The 18,050-nt window shown below is 47.8% G+C and overlaps 1 protein-coding gene across 1 annotated transcript; it reads left to right on the top strand.

The window, feature by feature from the left end:
• Positions 1-50: 50 nt before the first annotated feature.
• Positions 51-17,756, top strand: SHPK (sedoheptulokinase). Its single transcript, NM_001075548.1, is given in 7 exon segments — positions 51-232; positions 5,049-5,190; positions 10,453-10,636; positions 11,404-11,556; positions 13,116-13,291; positions 15,465-15,665; positions 16,988-17,756. Coding segments are annotated over 7 exon segments (1,437 nt in total). The 5' UTR covers positions 51-64; the 3' UTR covers positions 17,401-17,756.
• Positions 17,757-18,050: the final 294 nt, after the last annotated feature.

The following is an 18,050-nucleotide window of genomic DNA, read 5'->3' as shown; positions in this document are numbered from 1 at the left end:
TGGCAGGCGAGGGCCCGCCTCGGCGCCTAGGTCCAGGTTGACCGGTGCTGGCGCCGACGCTGTCATGGCTGCACGATCTGTCACTCTCGGCATCGACCTGGGCACCACGTCTGTGAAGGCGGCCCTGGTGGAGGCCGCGCTCGGCGACCCTTCCGGGTTCGTGGTACTGGCGAGCTGTGCTCGGGCAGCGCAGGCCGAGACGGCGGCCCAGAGCGCGGCGGCGGGGCCCCAGGTGAGGCAGCTCCCTGGAGCCGCACCGCCTCCGGGAGCCTCCGGACACCCTCTCCCTCCTCAATGAAGTCTCACTGACTGCTCCAGCCTGCCTGCCTGATCTCTGCTTGCCTGATGCAACTCCCTCGATTCGATAGCTCTCCTCCCAGGAGCTTTCCCACCTGCTGGCACCGATCTAGCCACTCTCGAGCCTTCTTTGGAAGCCTTGCCCTCGGCGCTAGATCCCCGTGCTCTCTGCCCTTCACCTTCTGTACCCTGACCTGCGGGAAAATTGCTCTCCTGCATATGGAGTGATCGCAGGCCACCTTCTCATTCTTGTGGCTCTCTGCTCCTCACATCTGTCCCATGTCCTCAAATTCAGGATTCGGTTTGTTTCCTAGGGCAGTGTCTGGGTTTTCCTTGAGAAACCAGATACAAAACCAGGTGTAACCTGCCCCTCTCTCATCCCACAGGTATAGATTGTGGGTGGAGGAACTTAAACATTTGGCTAGCAAAAGTCCCTTGACCCCAAAGGCTGAGAGAGCTTAGAGGAAAGAAATTAGGACAGGTCCATTGAGAAGTTCAGATTGATATTTCTACACAAAAACTAGTGTCTTGTGAAAACTACGAGATAGAAATTGAGAATTTCACCACAGTGGGCTCAGTTGTAAGAGGTGGGTTCAGAAAGGATATTAGTCCTCAGAGATGGAGTCCATTAATTCCCTGAAAAGGGTATCTCAATATTCAATTCATTGATAATAGAAATTAATATCAAGGAACTTTCTTTGTAACCTCATGACTTTCTGGATCTCGGCTTGTTCTTGTAATTGAAATAGATAACCTCTATGGCCACTGCTGGCCACAAACTTCGATTTTCTGAGCCAAACTCCGTTCCCAAGAACTTTGTTTTTCACAAGCTCTTGCTACATAACTGGGCTCAGTTCTTTAGGGTTCACACTCCATCTTTTTTTTTTTTTTTTTTTGGCTGCACTTTCCATCATGTTGGATCTTAGTTCCTCAACCAGGGATCAAACCCAGGCCCTCCTCAGTGAAAGCATACAGTTCTAACCACAGGGCTTCCAGGGAAGTCCCCAGAGTCCATCTTGCTCAGAAGCACTTCAGAGGATAAAGATTTCAGGAGCACATTTTCACAGAGTCTTTCAAAATTAATTTGGTTGGAGCATCAGGGCATTTTAGAATCGTTATCTCACTTCATGCACCTTGACATGGAGACGTCAGCTTGGACCCTGTTGGGGTGAGCAGCAGAGCCAAGATTCCAGGAAGTGGGTTTTAGGCAGTGCCCTTTTTCTCTTGAGAGAGTGCCACTTCTTGGCTCTAGACATAGGGCCACATCCCCCACTTCCTCCAGTGTTCAGCATGCTGTTCTCTGTTTACAGGCACACCCAGTGCTCCACACCTGCCTAAGGAGGGGTTTAGGAGATGTTCATAATAGCTCCCTCCCTTGCATCCTCCGCATGTGTGTTGTGCCCTGGGACAAACAGCACTACTGTAATTTCACCTGGAGCAGTATTTCTCAACCTTGGCACTGTTGATACTCGACGGCAGGATGATTCTTTGTTGTGAGGGGCTGTCCTGTACGTTGTAGGTTATTTAATAGCATCCCTGGCCTCTAACCCATTGCATGGTGGTAGAACCCTCCTCCCCAGTTGCAACACCCCCAAATATCTCCATATTGCCAAATGCCCCCTAAGGGACAAAAATCACCCCTGGAATAAGAACTACTGATCTATAGAAACCTGTGATGGTTCTGTTCCATCCTCCTGTCCACATTTCTCACTCTAGAAGCATTGTGTACTCCATGGCCAAATTTGGCAACTATGTGGAAGGTCAGATGTTTAGCTCTTTGCAACTTTAAAATAACAGGATTTTTGAGGGAAACTCTGTCTACCCCCTTTTCTTTGGCTGTGCTACACGGCTTGTGGGATCTTAGTTCCCAGACCAGGGATCAAACCCAGGCCCACAGCAGTAAAAGTGCCAAGTCCTAACCACTGAATTGCCAGGAAATTCCCTCTGCAACCCTTCCTGTGCTATTAATTTGTCCTTTCTGGGCCTCCATTTCCCCCCTCTGTAAAAGGAGTGGGGAGGAGGAGGGTTGAATGAGTTCTTAAGCTCTTTATTTTCCAATCTGAAGTTCTAGGATTTGATCTGGATATAGACCACTTGATATTCTGAACTAAGGAATGGGGGCAGCACCTGTCTTGTTACACTGTGGGTGTACCCATTGTCTGTCCAAGAACTACTCCCCCGTCACACTCACCACTAAAACTCGCTGTACACTGACTGCCTCCTTGTCTTCACTCCATCCAGACTGTTCCCCTCTTCCGCTGTCCCCATCCACACAGCCCACCCACTTTGGGCCCATATAGAGAACAGCTTCTCTGTTCTGGGCTCACGCACCATCTGCCGGCCACATGGGAACTCTGTAAACCTGCACTGCCCAATGGAACTGTGAGCCTTGTGTAGTTTTCAGTTTTCTGGCAGCCATGCTAAAAAACAGTAAAAAGGAACCCTGAAATTAATTTTCATCGGCTATTTTATTTAACCCAATGTATCCAAATGTATCGTTTCAATATGTAATCATATGAAATTATTAATGAGAGATTGTGCTTTATTTTTTTCCTACTAAATCTGAAATCTGGTGTGTAGTTTTCAATGTGGACCTGCCTCGTGTGGCTAATCACTGCTGTGTTGGACAGGGCAGGTGTAAACAAATGTCTCTTCCCTGTTTCCTTTTTCCTTTGCCTGCTGTCTTAGTTTTTCCCTCCTGGGGGATCATGCGCATCTATGCAGCTCCTCTCTGCCCTGTCTTTTACTGCCCAGTCAGTTCTCCTGTAGTCTCTTCTGCATAAAGAGTCTTGTTAGGAGACTTCCCTGGCAGTCCAGTGGTTAAGATTCCAGACTTCCATTGCAGGAGGCACGGGTTTAATTTACAGTCTGAGAAATAATATCCCCTATCCCGAGTTCAGTTCAGTTGCTCAGTCGTGTCCGACTCTTTGTGACTCTATGGACTGCAGCACACCAGGCTTCCCTGTCCATCACCAACTCCCAGAACTTGCTCAAACTCATGTTCACTGAGTCGGTGATGCCATCCAGCCATTTCATCCTCTGTCGTCCCCTTCTTTTCCTGCCTTCGATCTTTCCCAGCATCAGGGTCTTTTCTAAGGAGTCAGTTCTTTGAATCAGGTGACAAAGTATTGGAGTTTCAGCTTCAGCATCAGTCCTTCCAATGAATACTTTCAGGGTTGATTTCCTTTAGGATTGACTAGTTAATTGGCCACACCATGCCGAGTGGTTCTGTCCAAAAAAAGAGCCTTGTTAGGATGTGGGGCTGCCTCCTCAAGAAAATGCTCTGTGCTGTCTGCTCACTCTTTCCCCCATCCTACCCCTCCTCACCTTCCTTCTTTCTAATCCTTTTGTCATATCTGTTCGGAGCCAAGAACTGCCACAGCCCAAGGCCAGCTGACAGATGAAGCGTTAGCTCCAGGGAGGGGAGGCCTGCACTGCCCCTGGAGCAAATTCTGGCCCCTCAGCATGTTCAGGAAACACCTGCCTGAATGTGATCGGAAGCAACCACTAGCACCTCTTGTCAGGTGCTTTAGTCCAGGAAGCCTTTCTTATCTTTCTTTTTAAAAATAAGTTACAAGGTTTTTTATTTTTAAAATTTTTATTTATTTATTTGTCTGCACCAGGTCTTGGTTGTGGCACGAGGGATCTTCAGTTGCAGCATACAAAGTCTTAGCTGTGGCAAATTCGATAGAGTTCCCTGACTAGATCTCGAACCTGAGCCCCCTGGCATTGGGAGCTCAGAGTCTTAGCCACTGGACCACCAGGGAAGTCCCTAGGAAAGCTCTCTTGTCTACCTCTTTCCTGCTGTGTTCCATCCTTTTTCTACCCCAGCATTCCATGTACCTTGCCTTATTTCTCCTTGTAGCACATCTTGTGTTTTCCTGTCCTGTTGGACTATAGGGCTTCCCTGGTAGCTCAACTGGTAAAGAATCCACCTGTGATGCAGGAGATCCCAGTTCAATTCCTGGGTCCAGAAGACCCCCTGAAGAAGGGATAGGTTACCCACTCCAGTATTCTTAGGCTTCTCTGGTGGCTCAGTTAGTAAAGAATCCACCTGCAATGCAGGAGACCTGGGTATGATCCCTGGGTTGGGAAGATTCCCTGGAGGAGGGCATGCAATCCACTCCAGTATTCCTGCCTGGAGAATCCCCACGGACAGAGAAACCTGGCGGACTACAGTCCATGAAGTTGCAGAGAATCAGACATGACTGAGTGACTAAGCACAGCACACAGCACAGCTGGACTGTAAGTGCCTGTAGGGCAGGGCAGCGCTTTTCTCAGCTCAGACTGTTCCACAGCAAGGGCCAGAGTCCGGCCATTGGTTGAATTTGACCTGCAGTGGCTCCTCATCAGTAAGTGAAGTCGCTCAGTCGTGTCTGACTCTTGGCGACCCCATGGATTGTAGCCCACCAGGTTCCTGCTTCCATGGGATTTCCCAGGCAAGAATGCTGGAGTGGGTTGCCATTTCCTTCTCCAGGGGATCTTCCCGACCCAGGGATCAAACCCAGGTCAAGCCCTCCCTCATTGCTAAAGGGAGGAGTGGAACCTTGCCCACCACATTCCTACTCCAGGAGGAGGTGGTGGAGACCCCTCAGGCCCACATCTCACCCTTGAGGCCCAGTCCGCAGGTCCTGGGAGTGACCTCGGGGGAGTTAGCTAGGCAGCCCCCACGCAGGAAGTCCCTGCCACCTCTGTCTTCTGGTCCTCCCAGTGTGCGTGCCTCTGGCCAGCATGTCCTATTCTGTTTCCAGGGGCAAGAACAGGACGTGAAGAGAATCATCCAGGCCCTCCACGAGTGTCTCGCTGCCCTTCCCCGGCAGCAGCTCCGGAAGGTCTGTGGCATCGGCGTGTCGGGGCAGATGCATGGAGTCATGTTTTGGAAAACAGGCCAAGGTATGCTGGGCTTGGGGGCAATCACATTCTGTTAACAGTCACCCTGTGGGCGTGGGTTCTATCCCTGTTCTGTGACTAAGATCCTACATCCCTCCAGGACAAAAAAACCCAGTGTTAAACAGAAGCAATATTGTAACAAGTTCAGTGTGGTGGTTGTTCTGTAGTTGCTCAGTCATGTCCAACTCTTTTGCAACCCCATGAACTGTAGCCTCCCAGGCTCCTCTGACCACGGAATTCTCCAGGCAAGTATACTGGAGTGGGTAGCCATTTTCTCCTCCAGGGGATCTTCCTAACCCAGGGATCATACCCAGGTCTTCTGCACTGCAGGCAGATTCTTTATCACTGAGCCACCAGGTAAGCCCTATGAAGGCTTCAATAATGGTCCACATTGAAACAAAACAAAGCAAAAGCAGTCACCCTGCGATCTTCGATGGCCTCAGCCTGTGGTGCGGCTTAAAGCAGGAATTTGGTTCCCTGGCCAGAGACTGAAGTCAGAGTGAGGCAGTGAGAGAGCTGAATCCTAGCCCCCAGACCCATAGCCAGTGACGAGGTGCTGGCCTGTCAGCTTTGTAGAAAGGAATTTCCACAAAGATACAAAACGCAGTGAAACAAGTAAATTGTTTGTTAGGAGGAAAAAGGGTGTGTGTGGATAGACGCACGGGTGGGCTCAGGGAGAGTTGTGCCCTCGTGGTAGTTTGAACCACTTATATGGGGCGTTTCTTCTGGTTTCCGCCAATCATCTTGCTTTGCCATGTTTAGTTTATCTCAGGGTCCTCCCCTGTGTGTGTGCGCATCTCTTAGCCAAGATGGATTCTGGGAAAGAGGCCTATGGGAATGTTGACATCACCTACTATGGGGTGGCACTCCCTCCCTTTTTGACCCCTGAGGAGCCTTTTTACTCATGTGTAGTTGGGAAGGTCTCCTTGACCTCAAGAATGAGAAATATGTGGTCTCGCTCTTTCTTTTTTTGGCTACAAGGCATGTGGGATTGTGGCATCTTAGTTCCCAGACCTTAGTTCCCATGGGTCAAACCTGTGCCCCCTGCATTGGAAGCACGAAGTCTGAACCACTGGATTGTCAGGGAAGTCTCGGTCTCTTATTAATCTTATATCTGAGCAGGGTGCAGCTCCCCTTAGCTCCTGCTATTATCTTCATCTTGGAGTGTCTGTCCACAGGGGACAAACTCCAGCTGCTTAGCCTGGGGCTCATCTATCTTCTGCCTCACCGGGAACCAGAAACGTGCCGCCAAAGACTCTCTGTGAAGGGTCAGGCTGTCCTCTTGCGTTTTGTGAGCATCTGTCCCATTCAAAGATGTAATAAACTGAACTGTCCACTCACACATTATACATGAACAGGGAGAGGGTGAAGAGTGAGTCCTCTCTGATTCTCTGTTGGGTTCAGTCGAGTGGATTTTTTCATAGCCTTCTCTTTCTTTGTACCAGTATCTTGGAGCATCAGTGCCAACACCAAGAGATTAGTGTAGCTGCAGGAAATATCAAGACACAGAGGAAACTTTTCTGCATTTGAGCACAGTTTTTGTTGTTTAACATCATCACAGATATTCGTGAATTTTCAGTTCCACGTCCTTTTCATGGGCACCGTTGCTAAGCATTATTTAGTTGGGTATTTATTTCAGAAGGTCTGCCACGGTGTAGATGTGGGTGGCTTGTTTTTTTTGGCCTCCAGGAGGGGAATTAAGCCAGCAAAACAGCAATGAGCACTTGGCATGCCAGGTGCAGAGCTAAGGGCATTACCTGTGTGATCTCATCGAATTTTCCCAACACCTTTATGATGTAGGTGACATTATTGTCCCTCTTGAGCAGATGAGAAGTGGAGGTTCAGAGAGATTACAAAATAATATGCTCAGGGTCATAGGACAGCAAGTGGTGACTCCAGCTTTCAAACCCAAGTCTGTCTGACTTCAGACACCTGAACTTTGAAAGGTCTCTGGGAGGACCAGAGCCACACAAGGATACACTAGCTCAGCGGAGGGAGGAACAGCCCAACAGAATGTCCAAGGAAGGAAGGATCAGGCTGCTGTAGGAAGTTGTGAGCTTCTGTTATGGCAAGCATGAAGAAAAATTTTTAAAAATTCTAAAATGTTCAGGGCTCCCTTGATGGCTCAGTGGTAAAGAATCCACCTGCCAAAAAAAAAAAAAGAATCCACCCGCCAATGCAGAAGACATGGTTTTGATCCCTGGTCTGGGAAGATCCCACATGCTGCCAAACAATTAAACCTGTGCACCCCAACTACTGAGCCTGTGCTCTAGAGCCCGTAGGCCACAACTTCTGAGTCCACTCCCCTAGAGCCTGTGCTTCTGCAACAAGAGAAGCCACCACAATGAGAAGCTCACACACTGCACTGAAGAGTAACCCCCGCCCTCCGCACCTAGAGAAAAGCCCGTGAAGTAGTGGGTAGCTTTTCCCTTCTCCAGGAAATCTCCCCAACCCAGAAACTGAACCAGGGTATCCTGCATTGCAGGCAGATTCTTTACCAACTGAGCTATCAGGGAAGCCCTGATGAAGACCCAGCACAGCCATAAATAAATAAATAAAATTATTTTGTGTATATATATATATATAAAATTTCTACATAGACATAAAAGTAGGGAGAACAGTGTTGTTATGAATCAACACACACCCATCACCCAGCTTCAAAAATATCAACATTTTACTGCAAGTGTTTTAAGCAGAGAATGATGGCTACTGGGGGAGGGATTGTAGTTAAGGAGATCTGAACATGGGATTCACCCCTCCTTTGCCTGGAGAATCAGTGGGCCAAGTGAGTGGCGACCTGCTTTTGAGCAGCTTGACGGAGGTCTGGTGATGCCGCCTTTGATCAGTCTTCAGGATGGGCCTGGGTAAGTGCAGAAGCCAGCCCAGGCTCTCCCCCTCCTCCTCTCCCATTGTCTGCCCACCGTCAGGCCAGCAGGGACCACGGGAGCTGCTTGGCTCCAATCGGTAGCAAGAGCCAAAGGCTGGTCATGGTGTTAGTGCTGACCTCTCGGGGAGAGTCTAGGTTGTAAAAGCTTTTTAAACTCCTTAATTTTGCGTTAATGAGAATAAATGTCCTTTTAATACTAAAACCCTTCCCAGAGTGGACAGCAGAGATCTAATGATTGTGGTCTGGTCACACGCCTTCCCTTCTGCCCATCTCCTGGACTCTGTAACAACCACACAAACCATCATCCATATGGGTGGAGAGAGCTTCTTAATATTTCATGGAGCCCGCCTGCCCACCTACTTGGTTTGGTTTCTGTTTATGGGAAGGAGGAGAGTCACCATTTGACCATGATGATAACCTGCTTAGTGGAGCGAGTGAAATCCTATTTGAGATCAAGTCGTTCTGCTTTTAACAGTGGCCATAATTTGGTTTGATTTCAGAATCTGCAATACTTGAGGCTCCTTGCTGGGCCCCATGGGAGACATAGGAATGGAGATTCAGCCCTCCTCTGCCAGGGCTCACTCAAGGCGGTCAGCACAGACAGGCACCAGTAACCTGAGCAGAGAGCTAAGTGCCTCCATGAGGGCACAGGCGAGCCCATTGGAGGAGAGGAGAGGGAGTGAATGGTGTCTTTTGAGAGGCCTGTGGTTATGCCAGTTTCCACATTCCATTTTCAGGCTCAGTAATGGCAGGAGACAAGTAGGGATCATAAAACCAAGCTAAAAGCCCAGCAGCGGGCAGGGAGAAAATTTTCACTAGTGTATAGTAGACAAAGGATGAAGCTGGGGGCCTATGAAGAATGAGTAACAAAGAAAGGACTAACGGCCCTGTGGACTAATGGGCAAAGGAAACCAATAGGCAGATGCCAGAAGAGAAAGTACAAATAGCTAATAAGCACTTGAAAAGATGCTCGATGTCACTATGAACTAGGGAAATGCAGATGAAAATAACAGTGAGAAATCATTTTTCCACTCACTGGATTGTCAGAAATCAGTTTGAGAATATCAAGAGTTGGCAAAGGGGGTGGAAAATTGGTTTTTTAAAATGCTGTTCCTGGGGGTTTCCCTGGACACCAGTTTGATCCCTTATCTGGGAAGATCTCACATGCCTCCAAGCAACTAAGTCAGTGAGCCACAACTGTTGAGCCCGTGTTCTAGAGGTCTTATCACACATATGTTGTAAGGCTAATATGTAGATGAAATAAATTAATATTTTGAAAGTGCTTTGAACAATCCCTGGTACATGTAAGAACTCTGTTTTATAATACAGACAAAATAAAAATGATAGTTCCAGAAGTTTTTTAAAAAGGGTCAAAAGAGTTTTGGAAGCAGATTAAAGGGTTGGAAAAAAAAAGCTGCAGATGTCCAGCTTTAGTGCAGGGGTTAGACTGCCAGCTTTAGGCAGAAATGTAGCTTTGAGGGTGGATTACCCTAAGGGGGGGCCATCCCATCGCCTGCTTACACCTATTTTGCAGGTGAAACTTCAAAAGGTCCAGGTGCATACATTTGTGACCACCTCCCTGCTCTTTTTTTTAAAAGTAACTTTTATTGGAGTATAGTTGATTTACAATGCTGTGTTAGTTTCACGTATACAGCAAAGTAAATCAGTGGTACATATACCTATACCCACTCTTTTTTGGATTCTTTTCCCATATAGATGATTAGAGCATTTTGAGTAGAGTTCTCTGTGCTATACAGTAGGTCCTTATTAGTTATCTATTTTTTAAAAATAAAAATCTTGTTTGTTTGTTTGGCTGTCCCAGGTCTTTGTTGTGACACGCAGGACCTTTGATCTTCGTCATGGCATGAAGAATCTTTAATTCCGCATGTGGGATGTAGTTCCCTGACCAGGGATGGAACCCAGGCCCCCTGCTTTGGGAGCATAGAGTCTTAGACACTGGACCACCAGGGAAGTCCCCAGTTATCAGTTTTATATAAAGTAGTTTGTATTTGTCCATCCCGACCTCCCAATTTATCCCTTCCCCTCCTCCTCTGTAACTAGATTTGTTTTCTCCATCTGAGACTCTATTTCTGTTTTGTAAATAAGTTCATGGGTACCATTTTTTTTTTTTTAGATTCCACATATAAGCGCTGTCATATGATATTTGTCCTGTGTCTGACTTACTTCACTCACTGTAACCATCTCTAGGTCCATCTACTCCCTGCTCTTCTGGGTCCTGGCTAGGACCCCTGTGTGTGAATAAAGCATTGTCACGGGTGATAAAGTCCATCCTGTAACCTCACTAGCAGGGTAGTCTCAAGGACATGCTGCTGCCCATCAGTTGCCCTATTCTCCTTTTTTGGTCATCTTCCTTCCAGGCTGTGCATGGACAGAGGGAGGGGCCGCCCCTGTGTTCGAGCCTAGAGCTGTGAGCCACCTGGTCACGTGGCAGGATGGCCGGTGTAGCAGCGAGTTCCTGGCTTCTCTGCCCCAGCCGGAGTCCCATCTCAGCGTGGCCACAGGGTTTGGCTGTGCAACCATCTTCTGGCTTTTGAAAAATAGGTACGGACGACTGTTCTTTGAATTGGATGATGGATTTTCAGGGGAATGAGAGTGGCTAGCTGATGATGGCTCAGTGGGTAAAGAATCCACCTGCAATGCAGGGGGCACAGGAGATGTGGGTTTGATCCCTGGGTCAGGAAAGATCCCCTGGAGAAGGACATAGAAACCCAGTCCAGCTTGCCTGGAAATCCCATGAACAGTCCATGGGTCGCAGAGTCAGACACAGCTGGGCCCAAGCACTATGATTTTGATGCAGGAGAGTGGCTAGGGAGCGGTACCTCTAGCCGGTCAGCATCACTCCACACTGGACTGTCCCTTAGTGAGCGTGGCCCCGCACAGGGTACAGTCTCAAGACCTAGACTTGGTCTCCCACTGCTTCTTCATTTTGCAGAGGGAGCTTGTTGATTATCCGATTCTAACCCAGAGGGGGAAAGAACGGGGCCAGTGAGGGTAAGGGAGTTGCCAAGGGTCACATGATGGGTTCATAGTGGGGTCAGGACTGCTAAGAACGGTTGATGTCCTGCTTTCCCAGGCATGATGTGTCCTCCTATGAATACCCTCCCCTAAGGCTGACTCTGACCAGCTTGGCTTGGAGGCTTTTGGAGGTCCTCACCTTGGGAAGTTCAGCTGTGGGGGACTGTAGCCTGTGGGATTCTGGTCGCTGCCCAGTTATGCCATGTCTAGTCCACACTGCCCTCAGTTAGCTGTGGCTCATGCTTTTCAGTCAATATTAAACCACGCTGAATTGTTTTGGGTATGACAAACAGCCCGGAGTTCCTCAAGTCCTACGATACAGCTGGCACCATCCATGACTATGTGGTTGCCATGCTGTGCGGCTTGGCAAGACCCCTGATGTCCGACCAGAATGCTGCTAGCTGGGGCTATTTCAACACCAGGAGCCAAAGCTGGAACTTGGAGATGTGAGTATAATCTTGCAGGCTGGCTTGAGGCTGAAAGGTAGAATCTCTGAAGTGGGAGCTTCAGTGGGGTTTTCCTATCTGGGAATAGTGGAGGATTCCCTGAGACCAAGAATCAGGTTCGAACAGCCCCCAGCCTGTTCCAGCCCCTGGGCGTGGGTGGGCCTGACCATAAGTGAAGTCCCTGGGGAAGGGCACTGCCCACCATGCCATGCTGTCCTGCTCCTCCACTGTTGCCTGGGCCTGGGGTGCACTCCCCAGTTCTTTCTGAATCCCAGACCCAGCCCATAGATGCTAAACAACAACTTTCATTTTTAAATACATTTTATCTTAGTTTTTTTTACTTTCTGTTTTATATTGGAGAATAGTTGATTAACAATGTTGTGTTAGTTTCAGGTGTGCGACAAAGTGATTCAGTTATACAAAAACACGTACCTATTTTTTTTTCAAATTATTTTCCCATTTAGGTTGTTATGTAACATTGAGCAGAGTTCTCTGTGCTGTGCAGTAGGTCCTTGTTGCTTTTCCATTTTATTTATTTTTTGAATTAGAAAAGAATAGCTTTATTGCTTTTGTCAAGCAAAGGGGTACACGGCAGGCTCCTGACTGTGAAAATTGTGTGTCCTCCAGTTATCCATTTTAAATATAGCAGTGTGCACATGTCTCCTTAACTATCCCTCCCCACCACCATTATATATATATATATATATATATATATATATAATGACACAAACCTTTAAAAGCATTTCATTTATTTCATTTATTTTTTAACCTTTAATTTCTTTTAATAATGGCTTGTATGCATAGAGTTGTACATCTTTTATTAAATTTATTGTAGGTATTTGACTGTTTTTGATAATATTTTAAATGCATTTTCTTTTTTAAAATAAATTTTTATCATAATATATTTAAAAGTAGGGTTAATAAATGGAAGGAGTAGACTTGAGGGATACCTTTTAAGTTCTTTTGAAACAATCATTTGCCTTTTCAGGTCCAGAGGCCCATAAATTCACTTCCTCCAGGTCCCAAATTCTGAGCTCTGTAATAAAACAAAAAGCACCTGGTAGTTCAGGTAAAGGACTTTCTAGCATGTTTTATGAACTTGACAGCCCCATGTTCACTAACCCTGAGTGGTGACTACATTTGGTACTCAGGAGACTGATGGGTTTGACTTTGGTTTGGCCTGTGCTAACCAACTGTGACTTGGCTCTAAAACTCTGACTGCCCCCCTTTGCAGAGTGTTTGTGCTCCCCTCAAACACAGGAGGCCAGATGCCGATCTGCTTCTTAGCCAATCCTTTCCGATCACCTCTGCTTAAACTGGTTATGGTCTTCCTTGGAAGGCCCATCCCAAGCTCTTGAAAGCCAGTGTTCACTCTAAAAAACTCAAGACATCTCATGGTTTTAAAAAAAGGCAAAAGGGCCCTCTGTACAAACACTGGATTCTGCCCTCTCTTCTTGAACGCGTGTCCCAGAGCACTTTCCTTTGCTCGGTTTCCTGGAAGCAACAGGAGACAGAAGATCCAGTACCAGGTAGATAGGCTGTCCACTTTTGATTTGCAGACTGAGGGCCGCCGGCTTTCCCGTCCAGCTGCTCCCAGATGTAGCGGAGCCTGGCAGTGTGGCAGGAAGAACTTCACAGGCCTGGTTTGAGATCCCAAAGGGGACGCAGGTGGGCGTGGCCTTGGGTGATTTGCAGGCCTCTGTCTATTCCTGCATGGCCCAAAAGACCGATGCAGGTAAGTCTTTCTTTGGTTCTCTCCTCTAGTCTCTACCGGGGCCTCATAAGCCTCAGCTCTGTGTGAGGGTTTAAGGGGCACACATAGCCAGCCATCTCGATGTCCTCTTGACCGTTGTCCTGCAAACATGAAAAATACCTTCGGGACTTCCCTGGTGGTCCAGTGGTTAAGACTCAGTGCTTCCAATACAGGGGGCCCAGGTTTGATCTCTGATCAGGGAACTAGATCTTGCATGTTGCAACTAAGAGCCCACATGCCACAATACAGTCCAATAAAAAACAAAACACAAACAACAAAACAAAAAACCCCACCATCATCCCTACAGGTGAAGCCCCTACCCAGGGAGCTTATCCTCTAGCAGGACAAGCTCTGCCCTGAGCACAGCCAGTGCCTTTCTTTTCTAGGGTCAGCTAAGGAAAATGACTCTCTCTAGTTAGCTGGTTTCTGTGTGTCTCCCTGACCAAGGAAACAGATGAGTAGATTAGGGTTTTTGTTACTGTGTGTGTGTCAATGAAAGTTCTCTTGGATTTGATTAGAAATGCAGATTTTCCTGTATTTTGTGTGAGAGAGTCACAGTGAGGTGGAGGCTGCCCTCCAGGGCAGGGTTTGGCAAAGTTTTCCTGTAAAGGGCCAGGTAGTAAATATTTCAAGCATTGTGGGCCATTTAGTTTCTGCCACAACTACTTACCTGCTGTTGGGGCAGAAAAGCAGCCTTAGCTAATGCATAAGTGAGTGGGTGTAGCTGTGTTCCAATAAAACTTTATTTATAGAGGCTGAAATGTGAATTTCATAAAATTTTCATGTCTCATGAAATAGTCTTCTCCTTTTCATTTCTTTTCAACCATTTAAAAAGGTAAGACTATCCCTCTGGGATTGTAAAATGGTGCAGTCCCTTTGGAAAACAATCTGACAGTTCTCTGAAAGTTAAGCATGAAATTACTACGACCCAGCAATTCCTCTCCTTGGTGTATACCCAAGGGATTTGAAAACACGTATCCACACAAAAACCTGTACACAATTTTTTCCCTGCAGCCTTATTCATAATAGCCAAAAGAGAGAAACAACCCAAATGTTCATCAACTGATCAGTGGATTTTTAAAATGTGTATCCCCAGAAATAACATGCTACAGCATGGGAAGGAAAGTGAAGGGCCACGTAGTGTGTGATTCCATTCCTGGGAAACGTCCAGAGTTGAATGGGCAGATTCAGAGAGACAGAAAGAAGAGTCATGGTTGTCAGGGGCTGGGAGTGGGGCTTGATTGCTAACCCGTAAGGGATTTCTTTCCAGAGGGGTAAAAACGTCCTAAAATTAGATCACAGTGATGTTTACCTGTGTATATACCATATACAGCGCATATAGTGAATATACTAGAAAGCACAGAACTGTACACTTGAAAAGGGTGCATTTTATGGTGAATTTATTTGAATTATAATACATCCCAATAAACATCATTAAAAATGATATATATACAAAAGCCACTCCTAGCTCCTAGGCCATATAAAAACGGATGGCCAGGCTGGATATGGTCTGGGGGCTGTCATTCGCCCCTCCTGGGGTGGAGTAGACCTTGGGCTTTGGGCCTGCCCGCCCCAGCGAGGTGGTGGCAGACTGTGTTTCATGTGATCCTCAGGGCAACCAGGCTGAGTGGGCCCACTTTGAGAGCCCTGCCTTGTTATCAAGGGGAACAGAGAACTCATTCATCTTACGTGGGTTTTCTTTGTCATCACATCTTTTTTCCTCCATCAGTTAGAACTATTACAATTCAAACTTTAGTTTAAAAACTGACCAGTACTATCCTTTGTTGTTGTTTAGCTGCTAAGTCATATCTGACTCTTTGCGACCCCATGGACTGTAGCCCTCCAGGGTCCTCTGTCCATGGGATTCTCCAGCCAAGGGTACTGGAGTGGGTGGTTCTATTTCTTTCTCCAGGGGATCTTCCCGACCCAGGGATGGAACCTGTCTCTTATGTCTCCTGTATTGGCAGGCAGGCTTTTTTTTTTTTTTTTAACCACTAGTGCCACTTGGGAAGTCCAGTTGATTTATTTCAATTAGTCTCTGCCTCCTGAAAGGAGGAGTATCCAGAAATTTGTGGCACACTTCCCCAGCCCCATTGTGACTTGTGGCCTCTGAGTTAGCCCAATGGGCCTAACCTCTGCTTTCCTCGGACCCCAGTTCTCAACATCAGCACCTCGGTTCAGCTGGTAGCTTCCATGCCTTCAGGATTCCAGCCACCAGAGACTCCAGACCCCGCAGCCCCAGTTGCCTACTTCCCATACTTCGACAGGACTTACCTGGCTGTGGCAGCGTCACTGAATGGGGGCAACGTGCTGGCCACGTTTGTCCACATGCTGGTCCAGTGGATGGCAGATCTAGGTAAGGGTGGTCCATTCAGCGGTGTGTTCTCTGCTTGTCCTTTCTGTGTGGCAGTGTCCTGGTGCTGAATGTACAATAAACTTCTAGATTCATGTCTCAGACTGAACCAGGTTCTGTAGGGATCTGAGCTGGCAGCCTTCTTTACTCTCATCTTCTGAGCTGCCATTGCCTACTCTCTTTTGAGAGTATTACTCCTAACCTTGACTGTGGAGCATCCTGATAGTCTGCCAGCTCTCCTTCACCCCACTGTTTTTTTTTAGGTCAATTACTTTCTAGGTCAATAAGCCTCTGGGTCCCATGTATTTGAGATTTGCCTTATTTCTTTTTTCCTTACTTATTTGCCTGCATTGGGTCTTAGTTGCAGCACATGGGAGTTAAATGTGTTACAGATGAGACTCTACAGTGGCTTTTGGTTGGAGGTTCTCAGCACTGGAAATACTGTCCTATTTTTATCCCTAGAAATGGTGAGTATTTGACTTGGGGAGGAGGGATCCTGAGCATGGGATTTTGTAAAAGTTCCTCAGGTGGGACTTCCTTGGTGGTCCAGTGTCTGAGACTCTGCACTCCCAATGCAGGGGACCCAGGTTCAATCCCTGGTCAGGGAATTAGATCCCACATGCTGTCACAACTAAGAATTTGCATGCCACAACAAAGATCGAAGATCCCATGTGCTGCAACTAAGACCTGGTACAGCCAAAAAAGTGAATAAAATATTTTTTAAAAAGTTCCCCAAATGATTCTGATGCTCTCACGTAGGGGTAAGCACTGGTCTAGAACCTTCTACTCAAAAAGCGTGGTCCTCAGGCCAGCTACACTGGCTTCCTCTGGGAGCTGATGACAAATGCAGAAGCTGAGGCCCCATCCCAGGCACACTGAGCCAGGAGTTGTATTTTAATAAGACCCTTGAGTGATTCAGAACTCTAAGCTCTGGTCTAGACTGGTGGTTCTCAACCTTTGCTGAGGGGCAGGCTAGACTGTGGTCCTGGGATTTCTCTGGCACTGCTAATAAGTCTAATAGGAGATGTGATGATACTTACTGATCAGTGTATGCATTTGGCCCACTTGGGAGCAAGCATCCCACAGCTGCGGGATGGTTAGGGCTCACACAGCATATAAGTTCTCTCTCTGAAGGCTGGGTTGGGGTGAGCAGTGAGAGAGCTGGCTGGAGTCTGGGGCCAAGCACAGCCAGCCAGACTGAGTGAGTTCTGAGCCCCCTACAGTGAGGAGGGACAGCAAGTCAACCCATTCCTGCCCCCCTGGGAACTCTATAGCCTGCAGTGAGGGGGTGCCTAAACTCACACGACTTTTTCTGTCCCTGGCAGGCCTACAGGTTGAAGAATCCATGGTGTACTCATGCATGATCCAGGCAGCTGCCCAGCAGAGAGACACCTGCCTGACCATCACTCCAACAGTGCTGGGTGAGAGGCACCTGCCGGACCAGCTGGCCTCAGTGACCGGAATCTCCTCCTCTGACCTCTCCCTGGGGCACGTGACACGGGCCCTGTGCAGAGGCATCGTTCAGAACCTGCACTCGATGCTTCCATTTCGGCAGCTCCGGGAGTGGGGCGTGGAGCGGGTGATTGGCAGTGGGAGTGCGCTGTCCAGGAATGAAGTGCTGAAGCAGGAGGTGCAGAGGGCTTTCCCTCTGCCAGTGTCCTATGGACAGGATGTAGACGCAGCTGTGGGGGCTGCTCTGGTCATGCTCCAGAGAAGCCTTAGCCAGCAGAAGTCCTAGCACATTCGTTGGCCAGAGGACTGTTGCAAATTTTATCTAATTAACGTCCCTGACCCGATCTTGGGGGTCATCCTTTTCTTGGACAGCTCTGTGCTCAGCTTTTAAGCAGTGCTTGTTATTGGGGCCTCAAGAGTCAGTCTTCGGGGCACACACTCATAATGCAGCCAGGAATCATCAACCAGATCCCAAATCAGTGCCTTCTGAAACTCACCTGAGAGCTGGTTGCAAATGTAAATGTGAGAGAGAGAGAAAGAAAGGAGGAAGGAAAGAGAAAGGGAGAAGGAAAAGGAATGGTAACCCAGCATCTTGGTCAACAGGGTCATCTGTAGGCAAAATAAATGTGGGCTTCAGACACCAAATATAGTCTGGTGGTTGTGGGCTCCAACTAAGAACACCCTGTCCTATGTTCTCACAACACAGCTGGTTGAAGGCACAGAAGAGGGAAGGCAAGGTGGGTGACGTGACCAGCAAGGCGGACAGATGCTGTATAGCCCGACCATTCAAGCATATTGTTCCCAAGAGTCTGGCCAGACAGCGGAAAGACCCTTTTCTAGGAGTGTGTCTGTGCAGCAATGGGTTTTTGCCCCTGCACGTCTCCAGGAGGCCTTCCAAGGGGAGGGATGCAGCTGCATGTGCTCCTTCCAGAGAGA

Source organism: Bos taurus, chromosome 19 (genome assembly GCF_002263795.3).
Source record: "Bos taurus isolate L1 Dominette 01449 registration number 42190680 breed Hereford chromosome 19, ARS-UCD2.0, whole genome shotgun sequence".
In the NCBI taxonomy this organism is placed as follows: Eukaryota; Metazoa; Chordata; class Mammalia; order Artiodactyla; family Bovidae; genus Bos; species Bos taurus.
The sequence above is the reverse complement of the archived record's forward strand: the minus strand, read 5'-3'. Positions and strand labels throughout refer to the sequence as shown.